Source organism: Zonotrichia leucophrys, chromosome 19, assembly GCF_028769735.1.
Source record: "Zonotrichia leucophrys gambelii isolate GWCS_2022_RI chromosome 19, RI_Zleu_2.0, whole genome shotgun sequence".
In the NCBI taxonomy this organism is placed as follows: Eukaryota; Metazoa; Chordata; class Aves; order Passeriformes; family Passerellidae; genus Zonotrichia; species Zonotrichia leucophrys.
Genome location: NC_088188.1, coordinates 4081672 through 4106616, shown reverse-complemented (window position 1 = coordinate 4106616; position 24945 = coordinate 4081672). Strand labels below are relative to the sequence as shown.

The 24945-nt window shown below is 44.5% G+C and overlaps 1 protein-coding gene across 2 annotated transcripts in view; it reads right to left on the bottom strand.

Annotated features, from left to right (window-relative positions):
* Positions 1 to 10445: 10445 nt before the first annotated feature.
* Positions 10446 to 24945, bottom strand: part of ZZEF1 (zinc finger ZZ-type and EF-hand domain containing 1) — a 60297-nt gene continuing 45797 nt past the window's right edge. For both annotated transcript variants that reach the window (XM_064729055.1, XM_064729056.1), the window contains exons 44-55: positions 24700 to 24819; positions 23611 to 23799; positions 23152 to 23252; positions 22526 to 22661; positions 21214 to 21573; positions 19204 to 19347; positions 18207 to 18375; positions 16286 to 16384; positions 15359 to 15524; positions 14226 to 14376; positions 13689 to 13760; positions 10446 to 13209 (exon numbers count right to left, since the gene is read on the bottom strand). In XM_064729055.1, the coding sequence (XP_064585125.1) occupies positions 13135 to 13209; positions 13689 to 13760; positions 14226 to 14376; positions 15359 to 15524; positions 16286 to 16384; positions 18207 to 18375; positions 19204 to 19347; positions 21214 to 21573; positions 22526 to 22661; positions 23152 to 23252; positions 23611 to 23799; positions 24700 to 24819 (1782 nt within the window). In that variant the 3' untranslated portion in view covers positions 10446 to 13134. The remainder of the gene's footprint in view (positions 13210 to 13688; positions 13761 to 14225; positions 14377 to 15358; positions 15525 to 16285; positions 16385 to 18206; positions 18376 to 19203; positions 19348 to 21213; positions 21574 to 22525; positions 22662 to 23151; positions 23253 to 23610; positions 23800 to 24699; positions 24820 to 24945) is intronic.

Below are 24945 nucleotides of genomic sequence, written 5' to 3'. Positions count from 1 at the left end.
GAGCAGGAGCTGCAGGGTGGGAGGTGATTCTGGCCCGGCTGGGAGCAGAGGAAGGTCTCACACAGGAAATGCTGCACACCCAGCCCGGGCAGGATGTCACACACCACCAGGGCTGAGGGTGCCCTGCAAAGGCTTTACAGGAGGGACTGCCCCCTTTCCACCCTGGCTCTGTCCTGCTGCCACACCTGAACCAGCTCCCAGCTCCAGCTCCCTGAACCTTGCACCTGCAAGCCTGGATTGATTCCCCCCACTGCTGCACAGGGCATGGTGGCACAAAAAGGGAAAGTTTCCAGCAGAAAGCTCAAATACTGAGGTGTTTGTCCCAAAATCCAGCCCAGGCACACCCCCAGCCCTGGGTGAGCAATGAACTGGGAGCCAGGGATGCCATCAGGAGCATGGATGGGACAGAGGACAGCCCTGGCCAGTGCTCCCAGCTGTGCTCACCATGCCATGGCCCAGCACCTCAACATCAGCTGCTCCCAGCACAGCCCCAGGGGGGGCTCCTGCTGCTGGGGAGGGGCTGGCACCCCCCAGAGCCCTGCAGCAAAGCTCCTGGTGGGAATGGCCCTGCAGGATGGAAGGGATGGAGCCTCTCCACACCCAGAGGTGCCAGGAGGCATCACAACAGGCTCTGAGAGCAGCAACAGAGGGGTTGGAGGGGTTTGACTGTGCAGGATTAAAAAAGATTTTGGGAAGGAAAGGGATGACAAGCATTGTGAGTCTGGAGCCACCACCCTGGGGACACTTGTGGTGGCACCAACTGTGGGGAGCAAAGTGTTTGTGCCCACCTTGCTGCAACCCACAGAAGAGCTCTGGGGACAGCAATGCTTCAATGAGTCATTAATCCCAAAGGAAAACCCCAAGATAAGACTGGATGTGGCCATGATCTGATGCCACAAGGTTGAGGAAGAGCAACTTCTGAGCCTGGAGCCTTCCCAGGACCTCTCCCAGCCCTTCCCTCTTACCTGCTTCTCACACCATGGCAGGGATGTAATTCCCCAGCCTCATTAGCTGTGGTTTTATTCCCAGCACTAATTACCTGAACCTCTCCATCCCCCCAGGACATGGAAATCACCTGAAGCCATTCACACACCTGGAGGGAGAAAACACACCTGTGCTCACCCAGGCAGAGATGGGTTTGCAAAGGGAGAAGATTTTCTTTTCAAATGCTATTTGCATGATCTGGAGGTGTGACCTGCAGCACTCTGTGTTAATTATCTCTAATTGATTTACTCAATCCCAGCAGTGCCTCTGGTGGGAGCAGCAGATGCTTTGGGTGGGTTTGAGCACAGCAATAGGAAGTGGCAGATGGCTCCAGTCCCCAGAACCAGGCAGTACAGGATGGATTAAAAAATTATTATAAGATTTATTAACCCTTCAAGAATTATTATTCCATGATACAGCTGGAGAAACAGGGACAAGAGCCTGCTCTGAAATTTCCAAGCTGGAAAAGGCCCCAAAATGTCAATGTTCCCAGGAAAAATTAGGGAATAAAACCAGTTGTTCTTCTTTAGCCAAAACATCATATTTCTGCAAAGTCACTTTGTTTTCTTTGTGATTTGTCAAAGCTGGTAGCAGAGTGCAAAATAAAACAAATTATTTCCAAACAAGAGTAACTTTACAATAAAAAAAATGTAAATATTTGTACTGACGGAGTGAAAAGAGCTGCTCCAACACTTTCAACATCTTCCCTAACCCCTACTTCCCCACCCAGCATGTTTTGCTTTAGTTTTTACAAGGAATCAACAGTTGGAGAGAGGTTTTGGATTTTCCAGTGGAAAAGAGCTGGAGGGACGCTCTTCCTACAAGTTCCGCCAATTAGCGCCTGGCTCCCCAGCCCGTGGCTGCTGTGAATTTTCCACTGCTGGAAATCTTAAATATCAAAACTGGATGTTTTCCTTCCTCCAAGACAAATGGGAGCGTGCTCAGGGCAGCTGACACCACACACAGCTCCCTGCAGCCCTCGGGGTTACAGAACATCCAGCTGTGTGTGACCCATTTCTCCTGAAAACGCTCATTTTCCACCCAACTCTAGCTTGGCTTTGTCCGCCCGTGGGACAACGAGCAGGGGGAGAGCCAGGACACCCCTGAAATCCTCCAGCTGTTCCCCTTCCTGCTCTGTCCCTCCCGGAGCAGCTGCCCAGCTGTGCCTGTGCTCCAGATGTGCAGCATCACTGCAAACCTGCAGCAGAGCTGGGATGGGGATGTGACTCATGGGATATCCTGAATTCCAGCTGGATCACAGTGCCAGGGTCAGAGCCTGCTTGGGGACTGCCCAGCACAGGGGCAGACGAGGTGCAAAGCCTCAGTCGTGTTGCCAAACCCAGTCTTGTTTTATTAAAGAGCATTAAAGGCCATTTTTTCCCTTTTAAAACCATAACCCACACACCACACACCTCCCATTAATTAGAAATTCAATTTCCAACACATTAAATATTTAGAAGCTGTGCCAAAGCAGGGGGACAATAAAGAGCAATAACATTTGGGTGAAGTACAAAGGTCTCATTTAATTATTCTGCTGCACAAAAGTGAGGCCAGATCCTGGAACTGCCCCTTGCCCCAGCCCCTCCTTCCCACCAACACCAGGTGTGTGTGCTTGGCTGCATTTGGGCATCCCCCTGCTCTTGTCAGCAGCACTTGGGGTGCCAGGAGAAAGAGTTGGGGCTCTGGGCCAAGGTTAAGGCTGCAGCTGGGGCTGGCTGGCTCTGGAGTGTCCTGAAATCCCAGAGTGTGGGAGCATTGGGGGCAGGACAGTGGGGATGGACAGAGAGAAAGAGATCTCTGAAACCAGGGCTTGGAATTTGGGGTTTATTGCACAGGGCCTGGGGGCAGGGCCCTGCTGGGAGCTGCCAAACACAGCTCAGAGCAGGCTGAGAGAAGTAAAGACAGAGAAGGCAAGAGCGTGGTAAAGAGGATGAGAGAGTAAAAGAGAGGGTAAGAGAGCAAGGTTCCCGTTACAATATCATAAATCTTCTTCTGTGCTGAATATTCTCATCCAATTATACAATAAACAGACATTTACATACAGCTGTAAGAACCATTACATTATCACGCTGTGCTACATTTTAAACCCTAAAAACTCCTCTTTGGGCCCCTTCTGCCAAGCTGTCAGGGTCTGCTCTGACCCCTGGACCTGTCTGCAAGCAGAGGGTGTTGCTCCACCAAAAGGGGATCACCTTCAGCAGCCACACCATTGTTTTCCAGGTGTTCAGTAACTGAGGTATCTCAAAGCTTGCTTTCATTTCAATCTCACTTATAGTTTCCATATTCTCAAAATCTTTTGCCAGACAATCATATTTATAAGGCTTCCCTGTTTCATCTTCCCCAACACCAGAGGTGTCCTGGTGCTCCCTGAGGTGTTCCAGGATCCCAGAGGTGTCCCAGGATGCCAGGATCCCGGTGTTCCCGGTGACTCAGCTGCAGTGAGTGTGACTCAGCCTTGCCAAGGAGCAGAGAGGGAGGTGGAGAGAGGATCCTGCTGTGTTAGAGATGGGATCAAACCTCAGCTGCATCTGAGGTGGGAGAAATGAAACATGGGGAGACAAAAGCAGGATTCCTGTGATTGACTCACCCCACAAAGGTCACCATGAGCCCTCTTTGCTCACAGAATTGCTCTTGAAACCCACCACCATCCAAACCTGACGCTGGAAAAACACCTTGCAAATGAAGGGCAACTTCCCCTGGGTGGTTTCCATCTCTGGGTGGTTTTTTTCTGGGAGCACAACAACCACACCTCATGAATGTGGAATATTTTCTTTTTCAAGTGTCTCTAGAAGGCAGTGCAAACCCTTGGGAAGGCTCCTGGTGCCAGGGAAAGCAGATTCCTTCAGGGGAAAAGCCTTTCTCCACACTGTGCTGAGCCCAGGGGCTGGGGCACTTCCAGCTGCCCAAGTGGACACATGAGGTTGATCCCCCAAAAGCACTGATTGGGGGAGTTTTATGCATGAGGAGAGAGGCAGTCAATGAGAAAAGCCTATGGTGAATCTGAAAAATCTCTGCTGAGGGGCCATGGGACATCACCATTCCTGACCCTTTCCAAGGAATGTGCTTCATCTGGCTGCAAACACCATTCCCAGCCCTGCTCCAAGCAGTCATTTTAAGGGCAATAACCAGAAAACAAATCCATCCCAAGGGCCTCTGACTGAGCAGGCTGCTTTAAACCCAGTGCCTGCAGAAAACTGATCCCAGGGGAGCAAGGAGTTTCCTTAACTGGCAGGGGCGAGAACAGAACAGGAGCAGGGCAGGGCTTTTCTCAGGATTTTTATTTGGGTGGCAGAGAAATCTGACTGCAACAGAAAGGAGCTGGAAAAACAAACAGGTGTGTCCGGCAGCAAAGGGGCCGTAGCTATAGCAATGGGACAGGCCCTGTTGACAAAAGGCTGCACAAAGGACCTTCTTGAGAGATTAAAAGGGGTTTATGAGCTGGCAGGCTTTCCCGGGAAGGCGCCGGCGCTGGATCACCGCCGAAGGCAATTGTTGAAAAATCAGAGCAGGAGCACAAGCACTGAGCACAAATCTGCCACAAATCTGCAGCATCCCCCGGGGCAGAGCCAGGCTGGGGTTCCTCAGCAGCTCATGGAAATGTGTGGCTGTGCACAGGGCTGCTCCACTGCTCCAGCAGCACTGCAGGGCCCCAGCTCTGCAGCAGGCACCTCTGCTGCCCAAAGGGATGGTTGGTGATGGTTTACTTTGGGCATCACCCAGCTCTGCTTGTCAGATGCTGCTCTCTGGCCTGTAGAGGTGTCCAGGGTTTGGGTGGGGAGTGCAGGTGCCCTGCCCAGAGCTTTAGCTGGACACCTCCCTCAAGCCTCCCTTGCTCCCATCCCAGGCACCCACACTGGGAGAGCTGAAATGCTGCTGCTGGGCTCCGCAAGGGCTGTTGCCAGAGCCCTGATGGCAGCACCTAAAGATAAACCATGAACAACAGCAGGTCAGCCCAACACCCATCACACGGTGTCTGGGGGTACAGAACCCTTAAACCGCCCCAGGCTCCTGTCTTGCCTTGTTTCTTCCGCAGCCCCTGCAGAAAGTGAGGTTCTGGTGCAGCACAAACCTGCTGGGAGATGCAGCAGCCAGAAGAGACACATCTGAGGCAGGAGTTGGGCTGTGCCACCAAAGAGAAGCTCAGAGGTGGAACTGCAGAGCCAGGCTTGGGAGCCAGGAACTGTTAGGGATGGCTGGGGGGACACCACCAGCAGTCTCTGCCCAGAGAGATTCACACTTGGATTGAGTTCTGCCACAGACAGGGCCTGAATGCCCCAACTGCTCACCAGCTGGGGCTGAGCTGCAATTTAACTTTTTCTGGTTTAATTTATCTGAGACTTTCCAAAAGACTAGTTTGTAATTAAAGCCAAGAATCAGCTGCACCAACAACTGTGTGACCTCACGTACAGCCACACCACTCCAAAGCAAGGAGGAAAAGTCTTAAAAGGAAAAAGCCAGAGATTGCCTCGGGCAGATGATGGACCACTGGCACTGCCCATGGTGGCATCGTTGCTGTGCCCATCAGGGTTGTAAAGGGCTGATGTGTCACTTGTGTGCCACGAGCCACATTCTGAGGAGGTAACAAACTGGACACAAACCAGGGAGGCCAGGGCTGCCACAGAGAGCTGGTCCTGGGGTAAGGTGAGGGACAGGGCGCGGCTTTCTGTAGGAAATCCAGAATTCCCCCAGGGAGTGCAAACTCCTCTTTTGCAGGAATCCAGGAACGAAACACGTGTTGCAGAAAGCAGAGCCGTCCCCGCAGTGTTGGGGCTTGCAGAGCCTCAGAGCTGCTTTCAGCCGGGGAAATTGGAGCATCTGCAGCTGGCCCGGCCGGCAGAGCCCGGCAGGAGCCGCGGGCAGCGCCGGCAGCCCCGGGCCGTGTGTGGCTGTGGCTGTGTGGGACAGGCAATGCCGGGCCTGGCAGTCCCGGGCCGTGTGTGGCTGTGGCTGTGTGGGACAGGCAATGCCGGGCCCCAGTCCCGGGCCGTGTGTGGCTGTCCCTGTCAGGAACAGGAGACGCCGGGCTTGGCAGTTCCGGGCCGTGTGTGGCTGTGGCTGTACAGAACAGCCGCTCCCTGGCGCAGCCCCGGGCTGTGCGTGTCTGTTTCTGTATGGAAGAGGCGTTTCCAGTCCCGGCAGCCCCCGTCCGTGTGTGGCCCTCCCTGTACGGAACAGCCCATGCGGGACCGGACGGCCACGGTCCGTGTCCCTGTACAGAACAGGCGCTCCCCAGTCCCGCAGGCCCTCTCCGTGTGTGGCTGTGGCTGTACGGAGCAGGCTCTCCCTGTCCCGCAGCCCCCGGTCCGTGTCCCCGCACGGATCAGGCCCTCCCGGCCCTCCCAGCCCTCACGGCTCACGCCGCTCTCCGCTGGCGAAGCTCCGAGCTCGCCTGCCTGGCGAGGGCTCAGGGATGCACTTGAGGCAACGGGAGGGGGGGAGGAAAAGCGATTTTAGTGCGGGAAAAAAGTCCCAAAGAGCAGCAGCCACTCACCCGGCACCATGGCTGCACTGAGCCTTCGCTGGAACCCACAAAGGGGCATCGAGCGTTGGAAAAAAACAGAGAAAAATCCTCAAGTAGGGATATTTCTTGTTCCTGTCTAACACTGTTTTTGGCTGCGAGGAAGCCTCGTGGAGCAGAGGAACTGCTACAGAGCAGGGAAGGCACAAGCACGGGGGACAGGCACTGGACGTCAGACCTTGCACCTCATCTGTGGATATTCCCCCTCAATTCTATGCTGGTTTAATTAAAGCGAAGCTATCACTGCCCAGCAGCACCCTGCTGGTGCTAAGCATTATTAGTGCAAAAGCGTGGCTTTGAGTCTCTGGTAAATAAAGCAGCTCTTCTCAGCTCCCCAGGTCCTGCCCCCACAGGATTGCCTTCCTCAATGGCCTTCCTCCAGAGCAGGAGCACTGAGCACCCTCCCAGATGCCATCACCTCTGAAGGGGCTGAGCCATCTTCTGCAGAAAAATAAGGTGGCAAAAGATCATACACATCACGGTGTATTTTGAAACTGGCAATTGAGTGGGGGGAAAAAATGATGTTGTTTAAAATCCAGTAGTGTGTCCAATACTGACCCCACAGAGGATGAAATTTTCCTTTTAAGTCACACCAAAAACCAAACCAAAAACAAAAACAAGCAAACAAGCAACCTCCTCCTTCACTCCCCCCCAAGAAAAAAACATTGGTGGGGAGAAAAGAGCCCAACCTGCTGCTCAGGGGAATAAAAACCCCAAGGTGAGAGCGGGGAGATTTCTGGGAAACCATTGACGTTTTTGATGAATGAGCTTTCTGTGGGTGGTTGATGTAGAGGAGAAGGGTAAGAAACACAGACATGATTTATTCTCGAGCAGAATGATGAGACTAAAGGTCTCCTGACTCAACACTTCTCCTGACTCAAGAATTCATCTTTTTGTTTCCTGCCTTTGCAGATTCTGCTGGGTGCCAGGGAAAGCCACGCGATTTGCGCACTTCCCATCAACAGCACGCTCTGTTTGGGCTCCAAGGCAACAAACCCAATTTAAAGCCTACCTTTAAAAGCTGAACTAGATGTGCTTAAGATTACACCTTAATTCCATATTTAACTTGATCCAAGATAAGCACAGTGATGAACTGAAGCCCCAGTAAATGTCTACCTACGTACGCACGTCTAAGTGTTATCATAGATGAGTTACTGGAGAGGAAAATCTGCACAGGATGCTTTTGCTGATTAGAAAGTATAAAATCCTAAGGGGAAGCATTTCCTGTGATTCCTCAGGTGTTTTGTTGGTTCTTAGTGGTTGAAGAAGTTAAAACTTTTAGTGTCTGAAAGCAGCAAGGTCAGAGGTCCAGCCCACAACACAAAGATATGTAAAAGATCAGAAAATCATGGAATAGGATTGGAAAGGACCTTAAAGCCCATCCCATCCCACCCCCTGCCATAGACAGGGACACCTTCCACTGTCCCAGGCTGCTCCAAGCCCTGTCCAACCTGGCCTTGAACACTTCCAGGGATGGGGCAGCCACAGCTGCTCTGGGCACCCTGAGCCAGTGTAAGGGGAATTATTCATCATACAGAGCTAAAAAGATTTCAGTGTGGCCTTACCAACACCTACTGGATGTGATGATCCAGCTGTGAGGAGATGCCAACAAAGTGTTTTGGAAATGAGCCTGTGAGAGAAGCTACCACTGACAAACATTTGCAGGCACTTCAATTCACATTTCCTTAGGTTTCAGAAAATTGACTTTTCCCATGCAACTCAAGTTTAAATATTTGTTATTTGCACTGCAAATGTTAAGAAAAAAACCCTCCAAAATGCAGTAAGATTTATGCAGTAAGATTATGGAAAGTCAGACAGTAAAGTGGGGAATGGAAAGAAGAAACCAGCTGAAAAAAAAAGCAACTTCATTGCTGTTGTCAGAAAAGGATTAGAAGGAAAAACTCCCCAGCCAGCTTGTGAGGAAAGACCCCATCTTTGACACAGACCAGTTATCCCTTCTCCCCCTCTTTCCCATGCTCCCTAAATCCAAACACTGATTCTTTTTATGCTCAAGAAATGGGAATTTCTAAATGCTAAGGACCACTACAACACTGCCCAGGATTCCCATCTATTTATCAGGAATGCTTGTGGATGTTTCCATTTGGAGGAAAAAAGAGTTTGGGATTTTTCCCCAAGTGTTTATGGCTGTATACCCACGTGTGAGGCCCACTGCAGCCTGGGCTGGAGCTGGGTACCAGCTCTTTATTATTTGTTCTTTCTTAGGTAAAAATCAGGAAAGATTTTGCTGCAGAATAGACCTGATTACATTAGCCCTGACTGCCATGGAAAGAATGAGCTTTAATCTCACTTCCTTCACCTCTTACTTATTCACAGTGGATTTCTCTCTTATTCACTTGAATCAGGGCTGACTGCTTTGCTTTAAAAGCAGAGGTAACGTGGGCCAGACTTCAGCTTCCCTCCACAAAATCCTGTTTTTTCCTGTTTTTCCAGGCAATGTTACCAACAGATATTTTGTTCCAGTTATTATCCAGCCTGGCCTCCTGGTCCAGTGCTGAAAACCAACCTCTTTACATATCCTAATGTGTTTTCCAACATTCTGGAGCTTTCCCTTAAGGCCAGGTCATGTTTTTCAAGGCTCCCATGGTTGTGGTTTTGTCCCCTGGAAACAGGAATGATGCTTGTCCTGGTGCCTCCCCAGCAGACCCAACACAATTCACTTCAGGGGGATTCACCATTGAAAAGGGGAAGGAGTAAATCAGATTATTGGGGCTTTTTCTGCCCCAGTGTGCCCAGATTTGATAGCAGGATATTCCAGGGAGCTGCAGACAGGCATTCCAGGTTTAAAATGGTATCAACAGGCAGATTCTGCCCTTGTGTTTGTGAAGGTACAAAACCCACTGGAAACTGAGCTGGGCTGTGAAAACACAGGGATTGGGCCAGGTCTGTTTTCAACACAGCTCAGCCTGCTCCTAAAAGCAGATTTTTTAAAAGTCACCCACCTCTAAGCTAACTGGCAGCCTGCTTTTGATCTCTTGGAAGAAAAACATCTCAGAGAACTTGACCTGAACAGCAGATCCGAGGTGCTGTGGAGGTGCTGCCCTCTGTTACATTCCAATGCTGGCCCCACACCACATCTCACAGCAATTACACTGAGCTTTTTCAGGTTTATCAGCTGAAACCTCAAACCTCAGGGAACAATCCTCATTCTCCCACACCCTCACAATCCTATTATTTATTTGTGTTGAATAAAATTACCTAATTAGCCCATTCTCCAAGGAAACAACTTGCGGCTTTAGGCAAATACAGGAAGATGTTGACTGGACACAGCCCTTTCCTCCAGCCAAACCCAAGGCAAACAAGCTTTTCAATTAAAGCCACTGGAGCAGGTAGGCACAAGCAACTCTGCTGATAAACATCACTAATTAGAATCAACACCTACTAATACAAATCTCAGCTTTACAGGAGACATCTGAGGCCTCCAGATGTGTGTTTTAAGGCTCAAAGTAAATATACACAGGCACTGAAACCAATGGATAGCCACAGGAAAACTGAATTTTTAGGGTAAGGCCACTGGAATGTAAACAGCAGGGCTGGAATTTAAGAGATGACTCCAGAAGTCTGGGTCCTGCATAGCTCAATGTAATATCAGATATTTACCAAGCACATGAGGACAAGCAGGTTTGCTCACAAGCATGGAAAATGAGGATTCCTATGAAAAACCCTGAATCTCACTACAAACTCCAGCATTAAACATTCAGTGAGGAGAGAAAAACAAACAAAAAACAGACACCATGTTGTACTTTTTTTGATTTTATAGAATTTTTACAATATATTTCTCTTCATTTGCATATTTTACCCACATCTGTAGCTTTCTTTTTACATGTTGAACTGAACTGGAATAAATCTAAAGGTCTGATATATTTTAAACAACTGATAAAAATTGCAAAGTAGTAAACCCGTAAGAAAAGAAATTATAAAACTCTCGTTTTTAAGTGTTTAATGAAAGCAAGTCAAATGTATCATTAGGAACAATATGATTTGTTTTAAACACATCATAGGTGATTCAGGCAGGACAACTTTTTTAGTTTTTCTTATATTAGGCACATTTTTTTCAGCATACCTGTTTTCCAGACAGTTTTATACAATTCAATAGCATCATTCACATCCACTTGGAACTTCTGCATAATTTTTAAAATGTGATTGATCATGAATATTCATTATTGGTATTCTATTCCTCTTTCTTTAGAGCTACCAGAAGGAAAAAAAATAATCAGTGTTTCTCATCTGTTAAAAAATCCATAATTAATGATTTGAGTTATAAGGCAGCAACAGATTCAGTGTCAACTCAGGTCACAGTCCTTCAGTTCCATCTAGTGGGTAGAAATTATATTTAGTGGACACTGTTCCTAGACAGTTCCTTCAGGGCAAGATGACTGACTCATGAGGGCAGTCACTGCTGGTAGAGTAAGTTGAGTGGTAATGCCTAGCAAGGAATTCTGGCCACTCCTGTGTCATCCTTGCAGCCTCATGTCTTCATCCAGAAAGCAAAAGGACAGTCCAACAGAAAAAAGTGACTGTGACAGAGCTGTGACAGGTTCTGTGAATGGTTTATTTACAGTCTTCATCCCTGATGTGAGAAAAGAAAAATCCTTCTTTGACTGATGGGCAGATGCCAGCACAGCAGCCCAGTGCAGATCCATGACTCCTCAGCCATGGGTGCCCATGGAGGCAGTGAAGAGGAAGTCCTCCTGCTCCAGAGAAGCAATTTCCCACCTGTGCCATCCACATGACTCCCTACATCAGTTTAGGAACATTTCCTTTTGGTGGAGCAGCTCCCCAGGCCAGGATCTGTCCCAGCAATGAGGAGTGAAGCAGGTGGATCCCTGACAGGGAGGCTGCAGACTCAAACACCTTGATCTGTGCATTAAAGGTACACCACAATCCTGATAATCCCCTTCCCATCCTGATGTCTTTAAGGAAATCAACTCATGATGCTCAAGGAGGCCTTTCAGAGCAGCATCTCTCTGCTCCCTTTCAGTCTTTCACAAATACTACACTTCTCCTGAATCCTGGCATTCTCATTTGCTAAGAGAGCCACTCCATTCCTGAAAGCATGGTGCTTCTCGGTCTTCAGCTTCAAGTCTTTCAAGCAGAATAATCCCATTCTGATTCAAGCACTTGGCTGAACAGAAGTCAAAACAAAACTCTACAGCCATCAAAAAAAAAAAAGCAAGGGATGTATTACTGCATGTTTCCCTCTCAGAGGGAGATTGGGCCACCCTTACACTCCAGCCCCAGCTGAGAAGATCATCAGTTCAGGGGACACTCCCCAAAGCAGGGCTCCTGTGCACTGGTATTTGGGCACCACTCAAACTTTGGACAAGCAGGACAATAAATACATTTCCTTCTGACAGAGCCACTGCTTCACACAACTTGCATTCAGTTACTATTAGAGCCTTTGGCTGCCTTTTTTTTTTCCATTCTCCAGTGTTGGGGTGAAGAAGCAAAGAAGAAAATATTAAAAGTAATCTGAATTTATATTTGACAAGACCAGCTCTACAAACTGTGCAATGGTGCACAAAATACACCCCCAAATCTCTCTGTGTTCTTTTTAACTCTTTGGAAAGGGAATAACCAATATAGCTGTGCGGGAAGAAAGCCAATTTATTGCAGCATAAAAGGTCTGCAATTCATTCCATGTTCACTAAGAGAAATGTGGTTATTGCTCTGAAAGATAAGAGTGGATTGATCATTAACCCCACCCTGAGTGCTGGGAGTCTGGGTTCCCAACATTGCCAAGAAGGACCTCCTAAACCACTGATATCAAAATAACTGAAGGAAAAAAAAATTCTTCTCATAATTTCTTGTAAAGATGTGATTTTTCAGAAACATGTAAGTTCTTCAGGTCTTCATTTCACCACTGCCTTGTGACTGAAGGCCAGCCTTTGCTCTCTGCACTACAATAATGGGTTATTTGGAATAATGCATTGGAGATAAAACAAGGTAAGAACAGGTGACCCAAAGAACAGGAGAAACATGAAGCTCTTGCACGAGGATGCTGTGAAACTGGAATCCTTCAGCTGCTTTGCAAATCACCCACAATTTGTTTTACAACCTGTAGTTTGGTAAGAATTGAAATCCTTTTCCTTGGGAAGTAGCCTCCAAAGCAAAAATGACAGGATTCATCATGGACCATTGCTGCAGCAGGCACCAGATTCTGCTTTGCCTGTTTCACTCTGCAGAGGTACAACAGATGCTGCTGATGGCATCACCCCAAGTTCAGCACTATTTTCTGAAGCTGACACCTTTGATGGATCAAGTTTCCTCAGGAGCAGACAATACAAACGTGGGGGCCTTGCATTCTCATACTTCAGCTACTTTCTTTCCTTTACTTCCTCTGAATAAAAAACAATATTGTTCTGTTTACTCTAACATGCTACAATATGTGCATACATAACTGTAGGACGCATGAGTTACTTCAGGATGTGCTTTTTCATTGAAGTGAGCTGTTACTTTTACAAATTCTACATCAAGGTGGAAGGAAGGAAGAAAGGCTGCAGAGTGCTCATACACTGAAGCTGAAGGAACTTCTCCTGAATGGAGTTAAGATGTTTGTTCCCATGTCCTATGGACAAACTACTCTATCCCATGCACTCCGGCCTGAGCCAGTATTAAACATTCCAGAAACTTGTTGATTTGTTTGGATAGTTAATGGCAAGGCTGATAGCAGCAATGTTTTTCAGGGCCTACAAGAGAAAAGGAAAAACAAAGTCACACCAAATATTCTCCTCAAGCTCAAAGTGTAAAGAAATCGTATGAAACTGAACAGAAATAGAAATCTAGAATCATGGACTGGTTTGGGTTGGCAAGGACATTAAAGATAACTTCATTCTACCCCTGCCATGGGCAGGGACACCTTCCACTATCCCAGTGTGCTCCAAGCCCTGTCCAACCTGGCTTTGGACATTTCCAGGGATGGGGCAGCCACAGCTGCTTTGGGAACCCTGTGCCAGGGTCTCCCTATCCTCATGGGAAGAATTTCTTCTCAATATCCTAGAAAAGCATTTGTGCATAGCTCACTCACAACTTCCAGAGGCCTGTCAAGGTACTGTAATGACCAAATACATCAATATCTCTTTTATAAACTCCACTGGGCCATGGGAAATCATCCAGGGTCTGCCACAAAGATCCCAGACCCTCCAGCCCTGGGGCTGTGCAATCCTACCTGTGCTGTGCAGCGATGAAGATGATCTTCAGTATTTAAGGCAAGCAAATACTCCTGTAGAGATCCAAGCTCCTGCAGCCAGAAAACATGCAATGAACACCAATGTTTCTAATAAGGTGATATTCTACTAATTAACATTAAAATGCTGATTATTAGAGTCCCCAAGAACCAAAGGTTTAAGAACTCCACACCAGACTAGAGCACAGTTTATGATTACAGAAATGAGCTCATGACACTATTCATATTTAAATTTCAAAACCAACTCTACAAAAACCACATGCAAATACCTTTAAATTAATTATTAAGCCAGAATTGCTCTCAGAATAAACAGTGGCTTTAGGGCCTTAATAGTCATGCCTATCACTTAAAGTCCAATGATGGATAAGGTAACAGAATTCCCCTCTAATTACAACTTGCTGCCAAGTGAAAGTTGTTAATGTTTCTGTAGCTCTGAGGGATAAAGGAAAATGAATTTAGTGTAAAACTCTGTCATTCCCAGCACTGAGGAAAGGAGGGATAGAAACAGGAGCTGCTTACAGTAACTCTGTTTTCTGTCACAAAGAAGAGTTCTGCCAGTGCTCGATGAAGAGGAAGGAGGATACCAGGCTTGGCTGAGTCGTGACATGAGTTGTTTTCCATGTGGGTGAAGAGCTGCCAAAGTGGCTTCAACAAGGTGAGGTCACAGTCCCTGAGAAAAAAGTAATTTAAATGAAATTGGGATGCAATAGTGAGTAACCACCATGACCATTTCTGGGAATGGAGAGGGGAAACCAAACCAAATCAAATTTAAGAGAACAAAACCATTCATTTGTGACAGTTAACAATACAAAAACCCACTTTGCTAAATGCTCTTGAATCTAGAAATACTCATGCCATGCATGCATAAACTTAAGCACACATATCTCTTCTAAAACTCAATTACAGGCTTAGTGGTCCAACTAAAAATAATAATTTAGAAGCTGTTTACTTTACAGAGAATCAGATCATCACCTCACCAGGTTATTATTTCATCCTTACCTTAAATCTGCAGTATAATGGATACAAAGGGAATAAATTTCTAGTAAATCTACCTTTGTCCTGATTTGTGATGATTTTTTTTCTTTACAATGACATTTTAATTCATTAGACTTCTTTAAAGGACAGCAAAGAGAGAGTAAAACATTCCTGCTATCAAAGCAGAAATGATATCAAAGCTATCAAGCACTGCAAATTATATTGGACAGACAAATTAAGAAAATCTGCTTCAAACCACAGGGATTTATTTTTTTTTTTGCTTCAAAACAGTATCAATTTAGTGCCTTTTTGGTGCAGGATGGGGAGCAGTGCACTCACCCCTGGCTGCTGCACTGCACTACCTTCAGGAGCAGGTGGATGGCCTTGAGCTTTGTGATGATTTTTTTTTCCTTTATGATGACATTTTAATTCATTGTGATGATTTTTTTTTCTTTATAATGACATTTTAATTCATTAGACTTTAAAGGCCAAGAAAGAAGAGAGAGTAAAACATTCCTGCTATCAGAGCAGAAATGATATCAAAGCTATCAAGCACTGTAATTTACATCTGACAGACAAATTAAGAAAACCAGCTTCATATCACAGGAATTTTTTTTTTTTTTTTGCTTCAAAATAGCATCAGTTTAGTGCCTTTTTGGTGCAGGGTGTGCACTCACCCCTGGCTGCTGCACTGCACTATCTTCAGGAGCAGGTGGATGGCCTTGAGGCGCTGGTGCCCCGTCTGCCGACACGCCACTCCCACCTGCCACTCCCAGATCCTGGCCAGGGGCAGGTGAGGAATCACCCTCTCCTCACACAGCATCTGCTTCAGGATTTCAAACCCTGGAAAAATAAAAAGAAAATTCAAACAGCTGTTCAGTTTTGTAGGGACACGTTTTGTTCATATAGTCAAGTATTGCAAGCCAGAAATATTGGATTAAAATAGCAAACAAAAATCTGAGATAACTCTAAATTACATCCTGACATGGCAACTCTTTCCTAAGGCAAAACTTACATAAAAATTGGAAAGAATCATATCCAAAATTAAATTTTTGCCCAAATAAGGCAAACAAAACACAGGCCCTCCCTATTATGACATGCAGTAGAGTTTTGCTAATAGCAAATAATCCATCAAGCTCAATTTCATTAAAAATATTTAAACTCTGAAATAAACTAACAAAACCTCTTATGCTAAAAATTAGACCCAGAACCATCCTATTTTAAAGGACAACCACTTTGGAAAAATGCAATTATCATTATTTCTGTTTCCAATTATGGCATCCTGGAGTGTTTACTAAATACTCTGTGTAATTACTATCATATAATGAGATTTTGCATGCAAATTAAATTATTATAATTGTAATCTCCAAGTTTCTGTGAAGATTTTGTGTTTCTACCCCAAAATCACAGGAAATAAGAGACATCAGTTGAGTTTCAACTTGAACTGATCATGTTATAACTGATCACATGAAAAACTGATCACGTTCTTTCCAGGACACTGAATGCAAATTCTAACTCAAGGAAAAGGGATAACCACAGGTCTCTCAAAGTTCAGCAAAATGACTAAAAAATGCCCTTTTCAATCCATTCTGAGCATCTCTTACCTGTCTGAAACCTGCCCAGATGACCTGCTGTCACTGTAAACTTATAACCCCACTCAGTGTTGCTCATGTCAGAAGTAAATCTGTAGTAGAGTGTGTCTCCTGCGTGCAGGGAAGGAAGAAAGCAAACATTATCTTCTGAGTTAGTTTTGCCATCTCAAATATAACTGAAGTGAAAAATCTGAAATTAATTAATACTAGATGTCTTCATTTAAGGGAGGAGGTCTTTTAGTTTTGGTAACTATGAAGCACAAAAAGAGGAGGCTGAAGCAAAACCCACAATAATTTCCCCTGTCTAAAGATACTGGATAGGAAGGATAATGTCTTTTACATTTTTGACAACTAAATATAGGAAATTAAAGTAACTCCATATTCTCCACATGTAACTTCACTTTTCCAATTGTGTTACTGGATCAGTTATGATTTATGACACAAGAACCCCTATACAGGCAGCCAAGTTCTTTGCAACAACACCTGAATTCATTGGACAAAAGGTTTAAAATATTTGAAAGTACTGTCAGAAAATTAAAATGAACATTTCTACTCCAAGGAAGAAAACAAACTTAATCACTTTTAATAGAAGGACTATCAAAACATTTGACCACTTAACAATCAGGCAAAAACATTCAAAAGGTTTTTGCCATTGTGGCATCTTCACCTTCAGAGATAAATCCTGGTAGTTGGCTGTAACACTACACAAAACATCTTCTTACCTATTGTGCTCTATAATACTAGAGCTGTTAAAACTTAAAATAACTTCTGCCCCATGGAAAAGCCTGTCACCCAGGGACAAGCAGGTTAGATTTCATTGGGAAGCAGAATTTTCAAAGTTGCATGAACAAGAAAAATTTTGAAAACATTTTTTGGGATTTAAAATGAAATATCTATAAAAGAATTTCCCTTTTTATCATGAAATGGAGACAGTGTTCTCTCCTACTCATAAAAGAAAGCCCTTCAATCAAATTAAAAGCCCAGAAGCCTTCAAATGTCTGGTTTCAGCTAAAACCTGCTGGAACCAAGAACCTTAATCCAGACAGCCTTGGTTGTAAATGAATTTTCACAAGGTGAAACTCAAGTTTCACAGCCAAAGCTGCTCTAAACAATGAGCGTCCAAGTTCAGCTCCTTGGCAAACCTCAGCAACTATTAGGGATGAAAAAGAAGATAGAAGTTCACAAAAATCTAAAATATTTCTACAGAACACACATCTGCTTTTAACCAGTACCTTGCAACCCAAAACCAGCACCTGTAACCCAAACAGGTTTGCTAAGAAAGTTCCTAAATCTCTTTACAGGTGCTGCCAGTCCTTGAAGTCAAGAGCTTCCTGCAGTGCCCAGTGCTCAGTGGGTTAAACCAGGTTAAAATCAGAAGCAGGGGACTGTGCAGTCCTTGAGCTCTCTGGCATTTGCTCCTCACTGTGCTCTCACAAATGTGTTAGAGAATCCAGAGTGCAGCTGGCAGTCAAACCTTGGGTTTTTTCCAGCTGTGCTCTGTGGCACCAGCTGGAGCCAAGGTGCTGGCACTGCCTCTCTTTGCTCAGAGCAGCAGCAGAGCACAGAGATAAGCATATCTTTTCTTTTTTTAAATAAAAAAAAACATGCTTCCTGTGGAAAGTAAGACAAGGCATAAACAATGTCAGTGAATATCGTGCAGAACAAGGACTGTGTTGGAACACAATCAAGATCAAATTTGTTTCCAGTAGCTGAGTGCATGCTTTGAGTGAGTGGTGGAAAGAAAAGGTCACAGCACAACAACAGATAAGGCACTTTGCAGAAACAAATGCAGGAGCAGCACGTCAGAGCAAACAGAGTGGGACAAGGAAAGGATTGGCTTTTTCCCTGTACATCTCAGGACATTTAACTCATCAGGAGTTTCTCTCAGGAGCCCCAGCAGTATCCTGTGTGCCCTTGAAGCAGCCCTGCTCACCTGGAAGCTCGAAGTCAGTCCATTTCTGGGGGGAGCCACTGAAGCTGTGCCTGTCCTGCTGGAAGTCGCTGCTGCTGGACATGAGCAGCTCATCACAGCCCTCCTCTGTGTTACACTGAGAGTCAAACTTGATGGAGAGGTAGATAGCACCAGGAATGTGAACTTTATCCTGAGAAATAAACACAGCAGCTTTGTGTGCTGGCACACTGCACTGCCCACAGCCCACTGAACTTTCACTATATGAACAAGGGAGATATAAGAATGACAGCATCTCTGAGTTTTTTACTTTCATATTTTTACCCTGAGCTAATTTAACAAATGTAAAGCATGGCCTATTGTTCACATTAGCTGTTAAGCATGTAAAATGAATTGCCAGCAATGCTTTCCTTTTTTAAAAGCAGTAATTGTTGCTGATATTGATCTCACTGCCAGAACCTAAGGGGTTATATGCATTTTAAAAATGAAAATCAGAGGAGTCAGAGCAGCAGGGAAATTAAAAATCCCAAGACTGCCCAGAGGCAATAATTACTTACCAAACCATATCAGAAAAATGCTATCAAACAGTATCAAGAGAAGAAAGTCAGAAATTGTTTGTGACAGGGAATTGTTTGTGCTGTTCATCTAACAGCACAAGGGCCAACTGGAAGAGGCCAACTGAAACAAATCTTTGGAAGGAAGGGTAGAAACATTTGATCATTAAGGCCTTGAAACCATTTACAAATCTGATCTGCTTCAAACACATGCACAGTAAAACCATGTAAGTTATGCACTTTCCATATGATTGAATTAGAATTCCATTAAAGTGCTTGATTGAACACATTTCTTTGCAGGGCAAGGCCTGAGCTATCTGACATCAGCCTTTTCCAAGGAAGATTTCACAGGTGCTTCAAGCACAGAATTCAGTCCCACAGATACCCCTGTGAACTCTGAGAGGCTTCTGCTCCACCCCTGGGTGATTCCAGCTTCAAGTGGTGCCTGCAAGCCCTGCCTGCCCTACCTCAAAGTTGGTGTTGTTGTTGTAAGGATGCTGAGATTCCCTCATCTGCACAGCCATCCCTGGCTCCTCCATGAACTGACAGGCTGTCAGGGCCATGGTCCCCAGCATGCTCTCCTTGCACCCATGCAGCACCTTCTGCAGAATCTGGGGGGAGAAATGTCATGGAAATATAATTTACTGTCAAAAGAACATTTACAGCTGTACATTCTGATGGCTGACATGAGTCATGTCCAACCACACAGTATTTTGGAACAGGGAATCAAGGTACCAGCAAGAAACAAGATAAATTCAGAAATTATGCCTGCAAGTGCCATCTCCATAAGCACAAAAGATTTCACTCTGTCTTCTGTTCTAGACCCTTCATTCTTTATTTGATAAAAACATGACAGATATTGGCCATGTCTCTTCACACAAGGCTAATCCATAAAGTAATTAACAGGAAACTAAAGCTGCAATCAAGTAAGATAAACAATTTGTTAGCATACTAAACAGGCACCTTTGCCTTCTATACCTACAGATTTTGATTTGAATAGAATATGTCATATTTCAGCCTTCAAAAACCAAAAAAGTACAACTCTGGGCATAAGAAGAAATTATAAAGTATCAATGAGATGGCTGAAGTTTTGAAAGCAGCAGATGCAAGTCCTGTACATTTAAAACTATCCAAAAATGTCCTTTAATCTATCAGGACATACTAAAAAGAATTCAGAACCACCTGAGTCTCCCTTTTTCTTATTTTTGTAGCAGTGCATAAAAGCCTGAATTCAGGAATTCTGTTTCTTGAGGCCCTTTCATGTCATCAGAGCAACTCATTGAGGCCACGTCTTCATCTACCATCTCCCAACTCCTCCTACAAAATGTAATCCACCAGCTCAGGCCAGCAGGTTCATCTCCAAATCTGCCAAAAACTGATTTCTTGGGAAAAGGAGTTTAAAAAACAAAGCAGCATGCAGCAGTTCCCTGGATGCACTCTGCACGTGCAGAACAACCTAAGACAAAGGCCAGGCTTTTACATTTAATATGCCCTAATGGACTTTATTCTATCAGTTCATCCTGCCCTTTTCTGAACCCATAAAAACACCCTGGGGCAACAATTTCCATGACTTACTGTGTCAAGAGCCCGTTCTTTTGGTTTGTTTTGGACCTGCCACTTATTACCTTAATCTGACACTCCTTTGTTTTCTTACTGGGAGGGCCAGTGAATAATACTGGCTCTAAACTTTTGCATGCTATTTACTGCTTTAAATCTACAGAGAAAGAGGAACAGACTTTTCCATTACTCCTTCTCCCTCAATGCCTCACAGGGGAAAGATCCAGAAGGAAGAAAACCAGCTGGTTCCTCATACTGAAGTTATTCCATGGCGGTAATAATCCCTGCCATTCTTCTCTAGACCTCTTCCAGTTGTATTGCACCTTATTTTAATTTTTTAATGAGATGAGGGAGTCACTGCAGTCCAAAAGAGTGCATAGCATTGGCTCAGTGGCATATCAATGCCTTCTGCTTTACTTTTCATTCCCTTTTTGAAGATTCCCAGCACTTGATTTGCTTTGACTGCTGTGAAGCCTTGAGCTGACATTTTCATTACAACATTCTATTGTAATTCCAAGATCACTTCCACCAGCAGCTCATCAGTGGAGTAGCAGGTATTACAATATAGACATTGAGAGCTAAGAAAAAGGCAGCTTTTAAAAAGCACTGCCAATTTTACCAATTTCTCTAGATTACCATCTATATTGTCTATTTTCAAACCAGACTGCCTATTTTACCAGTTTCTCTTTCATAACTGAAAGAGTTCTCTCTACACAGCTATTTTTTCATTTTCTCTTAACAAGATCAGCACATCAAGACTGACAGATTCCAACTGGTTTTTCAGAACTAATTTAAATTTCGGAGTTTCAATTTCGTTGCAAAAAGGAACTGCATGTATTCCTGTTAGTCAGAGTCTCATGGCATGTGGGCACAGGTTTTGTTCACATGTCTAAGTGAAATCCTAAGTGAAATCCACTTACTTTTTCCCATAGCTGCTTCTCCTCTAGCTGCATCAGCATGTCCAGGATGTATGTCATATGGGCTGGGCCACTGAGGTCTAGGATTTCCTCATTTATTGCCACATCATCAGGCCACTCAGCTAACAAGGATGCCAGCACATGCCTGGCATAGAGAACTGCAATAGCCTCATTGACACGGTACAGGTAGTCCCTGACAGCCTTTTTGCTCCTGGAGTCCAGCTCCTTGTGCAGGAGGATGGAGCTCTTGGTGCGGCGCTGCTTGGCGTAGCTCAGCTGCAGGTCACTCTCTGTGTTGGTGATGAGTTTCTGGGCTACAGGATTGGTTTCTTCTGTTGCTTTATCACACAGTACAGGCTTGGACTGCAAGAAAAGAAATGCAAGTTTGAAAACAGGCTGTTAATAATTTATTGCCTTATGTTTGGATATCTGACCGGTCAAACTGCAAGCTGAACTTATAAATAAATTTGTCAAAAACACACAAATGTAGGATCTCTCACACAGCTACAGATTTCCTGAGAAACATTGTTTATGTCTACACACACTGATGCATTTTTGGAAATAGCAGGCAGAATTCCAACCAGAATTAGTGTTAACTAACTTAGAGGAAGCTCACCTATAGAGGTAAAGCTACCGAGTACCCTGAAATGAGGCAATTGGGAGGAACTTTTGGAGATCACTTGCTCCAAATTTGACTTAAGGCTGAGATAACTTCAAAATCAGTGCTTTGTCCAGTTAAGTTTGGACAATTTCCAGGCGTGGGTATTTCACAGCCTCTGTATAAGCTGTTGAAAGGTCTATTTTTTTCTTTTAATTATGTGAAACTGCTTCAGGAAGCTCCTTCCCCTTTGCTATGCAACTGATAAACAGCTGTGCTGGTGACACCTCATGGCCAGGAGTGAGCCCTCAAAATAAAGCAGAGCTGTGGGACCCTGCAATTGAATGCAAAACCCAAAGCTTGCAAGTGTGGTGTCTACTTTACAAGATAAATTCATCGCTTCCTTGTCCTGCTGAATTTAAGATAACAATGATATGCTGAAACAGTAGCAGGGCATAGGCTTACAGCAATGAGATACAATCTCTCTTGGGTAAGGGGAGGAAATTACAGCCTGCAATCACAATTTGTTCTCCTGACCTGGGAATCAAGTTTTTTCACTTCCTTAAGGAAGGAATAACAAGGAAGAAATACTTGCTTATTCATTTTGACATAAAACATTGATAACAGATTATTTCAGATGTATTAAAAAAAAATCTCAGGCACGAATGCCAGAATTGATTATTTTCCAGCTGTTGCTGTTTGTAGAGGTGTCCATACCAAACAGGGTAAGATGATCATGTCTGTATCCACTGCCTTGGAGCTCTGCTCCTCCAGCCTCAGGCGTTTGCTGGGCTGCCACTTCTGAGCCAGGGTCCGGATCCTCTCATCCGTTGTGATCACATCCCCATCAAACCTTCACACAGGCAAAGAAATCAAAAACACACAAATGTGTTTCCAAAGTAATGCAAACTCAATTAGGGCAATTAAATGCAAATTAAATCTTCCCACCTTCTGTTTTGGAAAGATTAAGCTCTGTCTATTTTTGTCATGTTAACTGTTCCCCTGTTCTAACAAGCCAAAGGATTTAAATGTTACAAAAATCACTCGTTTCTGTGAGAACATGGTGTCTCTGTGAGCTCTCTGAGTACCAGAAGCCACATGTGAGCTCTTGACTCGACTCAGTTCACAGAATTTAGAGCCACAGTGGAACTTCATATGGGAGCATGTGATGTGTTTCAGAGGATGGTGACTTGCTTCCATAAATACAGCTTAGCAGAGTTTATTTCCTTACTTTTTCACACATGAAAACCAAATCTTATCCTTGGAAGAATTTCTATCCAGCACTGAGAGGATTTTAGATTTTCACCCACCACTTTCTCTGCTGGACCCAGAACTTCACATACCTCTTCTGAACTTCCAGGAAAAAAGATTCTGTTCTTTTCATCTGCAGCTCATACATGGCTCGAAGAATGTGGAGAGGTGCATTAAGTGCATCATGTGTCATCTGAGCAAGGAGCAAAAAGAAATTTAAAAAACCCCAAAAATACATCAGAGGAGGAAAAGAAAGACTGAATTTCTTTAAGAATGACCTAAGCATTATTTCCCACTTTGTAGATAGAGAATTAATGAACTTAGCATCTGGATTAACAATAATGAGAAGCAATTTAGCATAACACAGTATAATGATTTTGTAGCATTCATTACTGTAGATCTATTTTATTTTCATTAAAGAATGATGCACTGCAATCACACAGACCCATACTCTATAAATTTAGAAGGAAAACAACCACATGAATCACCAAATGTTTTATGCAACTAGCAAATGCACATTTACCCAAAAGGAGGTAAATTAATTTAAATACCAAGAAGCAAATTTTGGTGGCTTCATCCAGGCCCTCCAGAGGATCAAGTTTGTTCTGCTCCAAGTCAACAGGACCAACAACAGGCTGCTCCACATCCTGATCTTGTTCCCTGTCTTCCAGTTCAGTATCCTCCTGCTCAGCCAGGGAACTGATGTCTTGCTTTGAGGAATACAGCATTATTGACAAAATCTGCACAGAAAAAAGGTAACATATGGTGTGACAGCTGCAGGTATTAGGAGTTTATTTGCAATCAGCATCTTAGAGGAAGATGATCAAACCTGGACAGTGCTTAACAAATGCTATTTTATAAAGAAGCACACCTAAAAATAAAAAACCAACCCCAAAACACAAACCAAAACCATTTCCCCCTTCACTAATGAGTTACACCTTCCATGCTGCTGCAAAGACAACTTCAGTGATTAGCTGAAAGTGCAAAGGAAGTTGAGACAGTAATTATTTAACCATTTCAGTACAACAAAGATCTGAAGATTCCAAGACAAAACCAGAGCAAAGGTGACCATCACAAAATGCCAGTGATGCCCCTACACACCCTGCTCCTTTGGAAACATCCCTTTGGCTTCATCATAGTCCTAAAGATGAATCATCACAACTCCTGCCTGAGATAAAACATAACAAAGAGTTGAACCACACTTATCTTGCAGCAATTAACAACCAGTGTGAAAGAATATGCCCATGTGTGCATTGATCTCCCCACCTGCACTGCAGCAAAACCTTGTGCAAGTCATGCCTTTCTTTGAGATTGTTTTCTAAATTGAAGAATGGAATTCTCAAGAACAGTCTAAATAAAATCCATAAAACAATCTGAGTAGGTGAGTAATGTCTCATCCTGCAAATTGTTTTCCAAATAAAATCAGATTAGTGAAAATCAGCTCCTGCTTTAAAGAATTTAGTTTATTATCCACAGGATTATGGTGGGCAGAAGAGGCAGATTCAGGGATACAGTTAAGTGAACATTGTTTTAGAGATTAATTAGGGATAATCCTGAGTCCCCAGGAGGGCAGGGTACTGCCATAACCTCTCATGCCACTGTGTGAAGCCTGACTTTTTACAAAATGTCACTTTTCTTACCTCCAGGTCTCGGAGAAGCCAAGTCTTACTGAAGCCAGTTCCTTTGCTACACTTCTTCACCAGGAGTTTGAGTAAACCAGACTGAAGAAAGGCAGACTGGATCTCCTTAAAGCCATGAATCTGCACACACAGACACACACACACATAAAAATAAATAACTAAAAAAGGAACAATGCATCACAGTGCTTGAGAGGCCTTGTCACACAGCCTTGGGTGAATTTCCTGCCCAGATGAATTACACTGGGA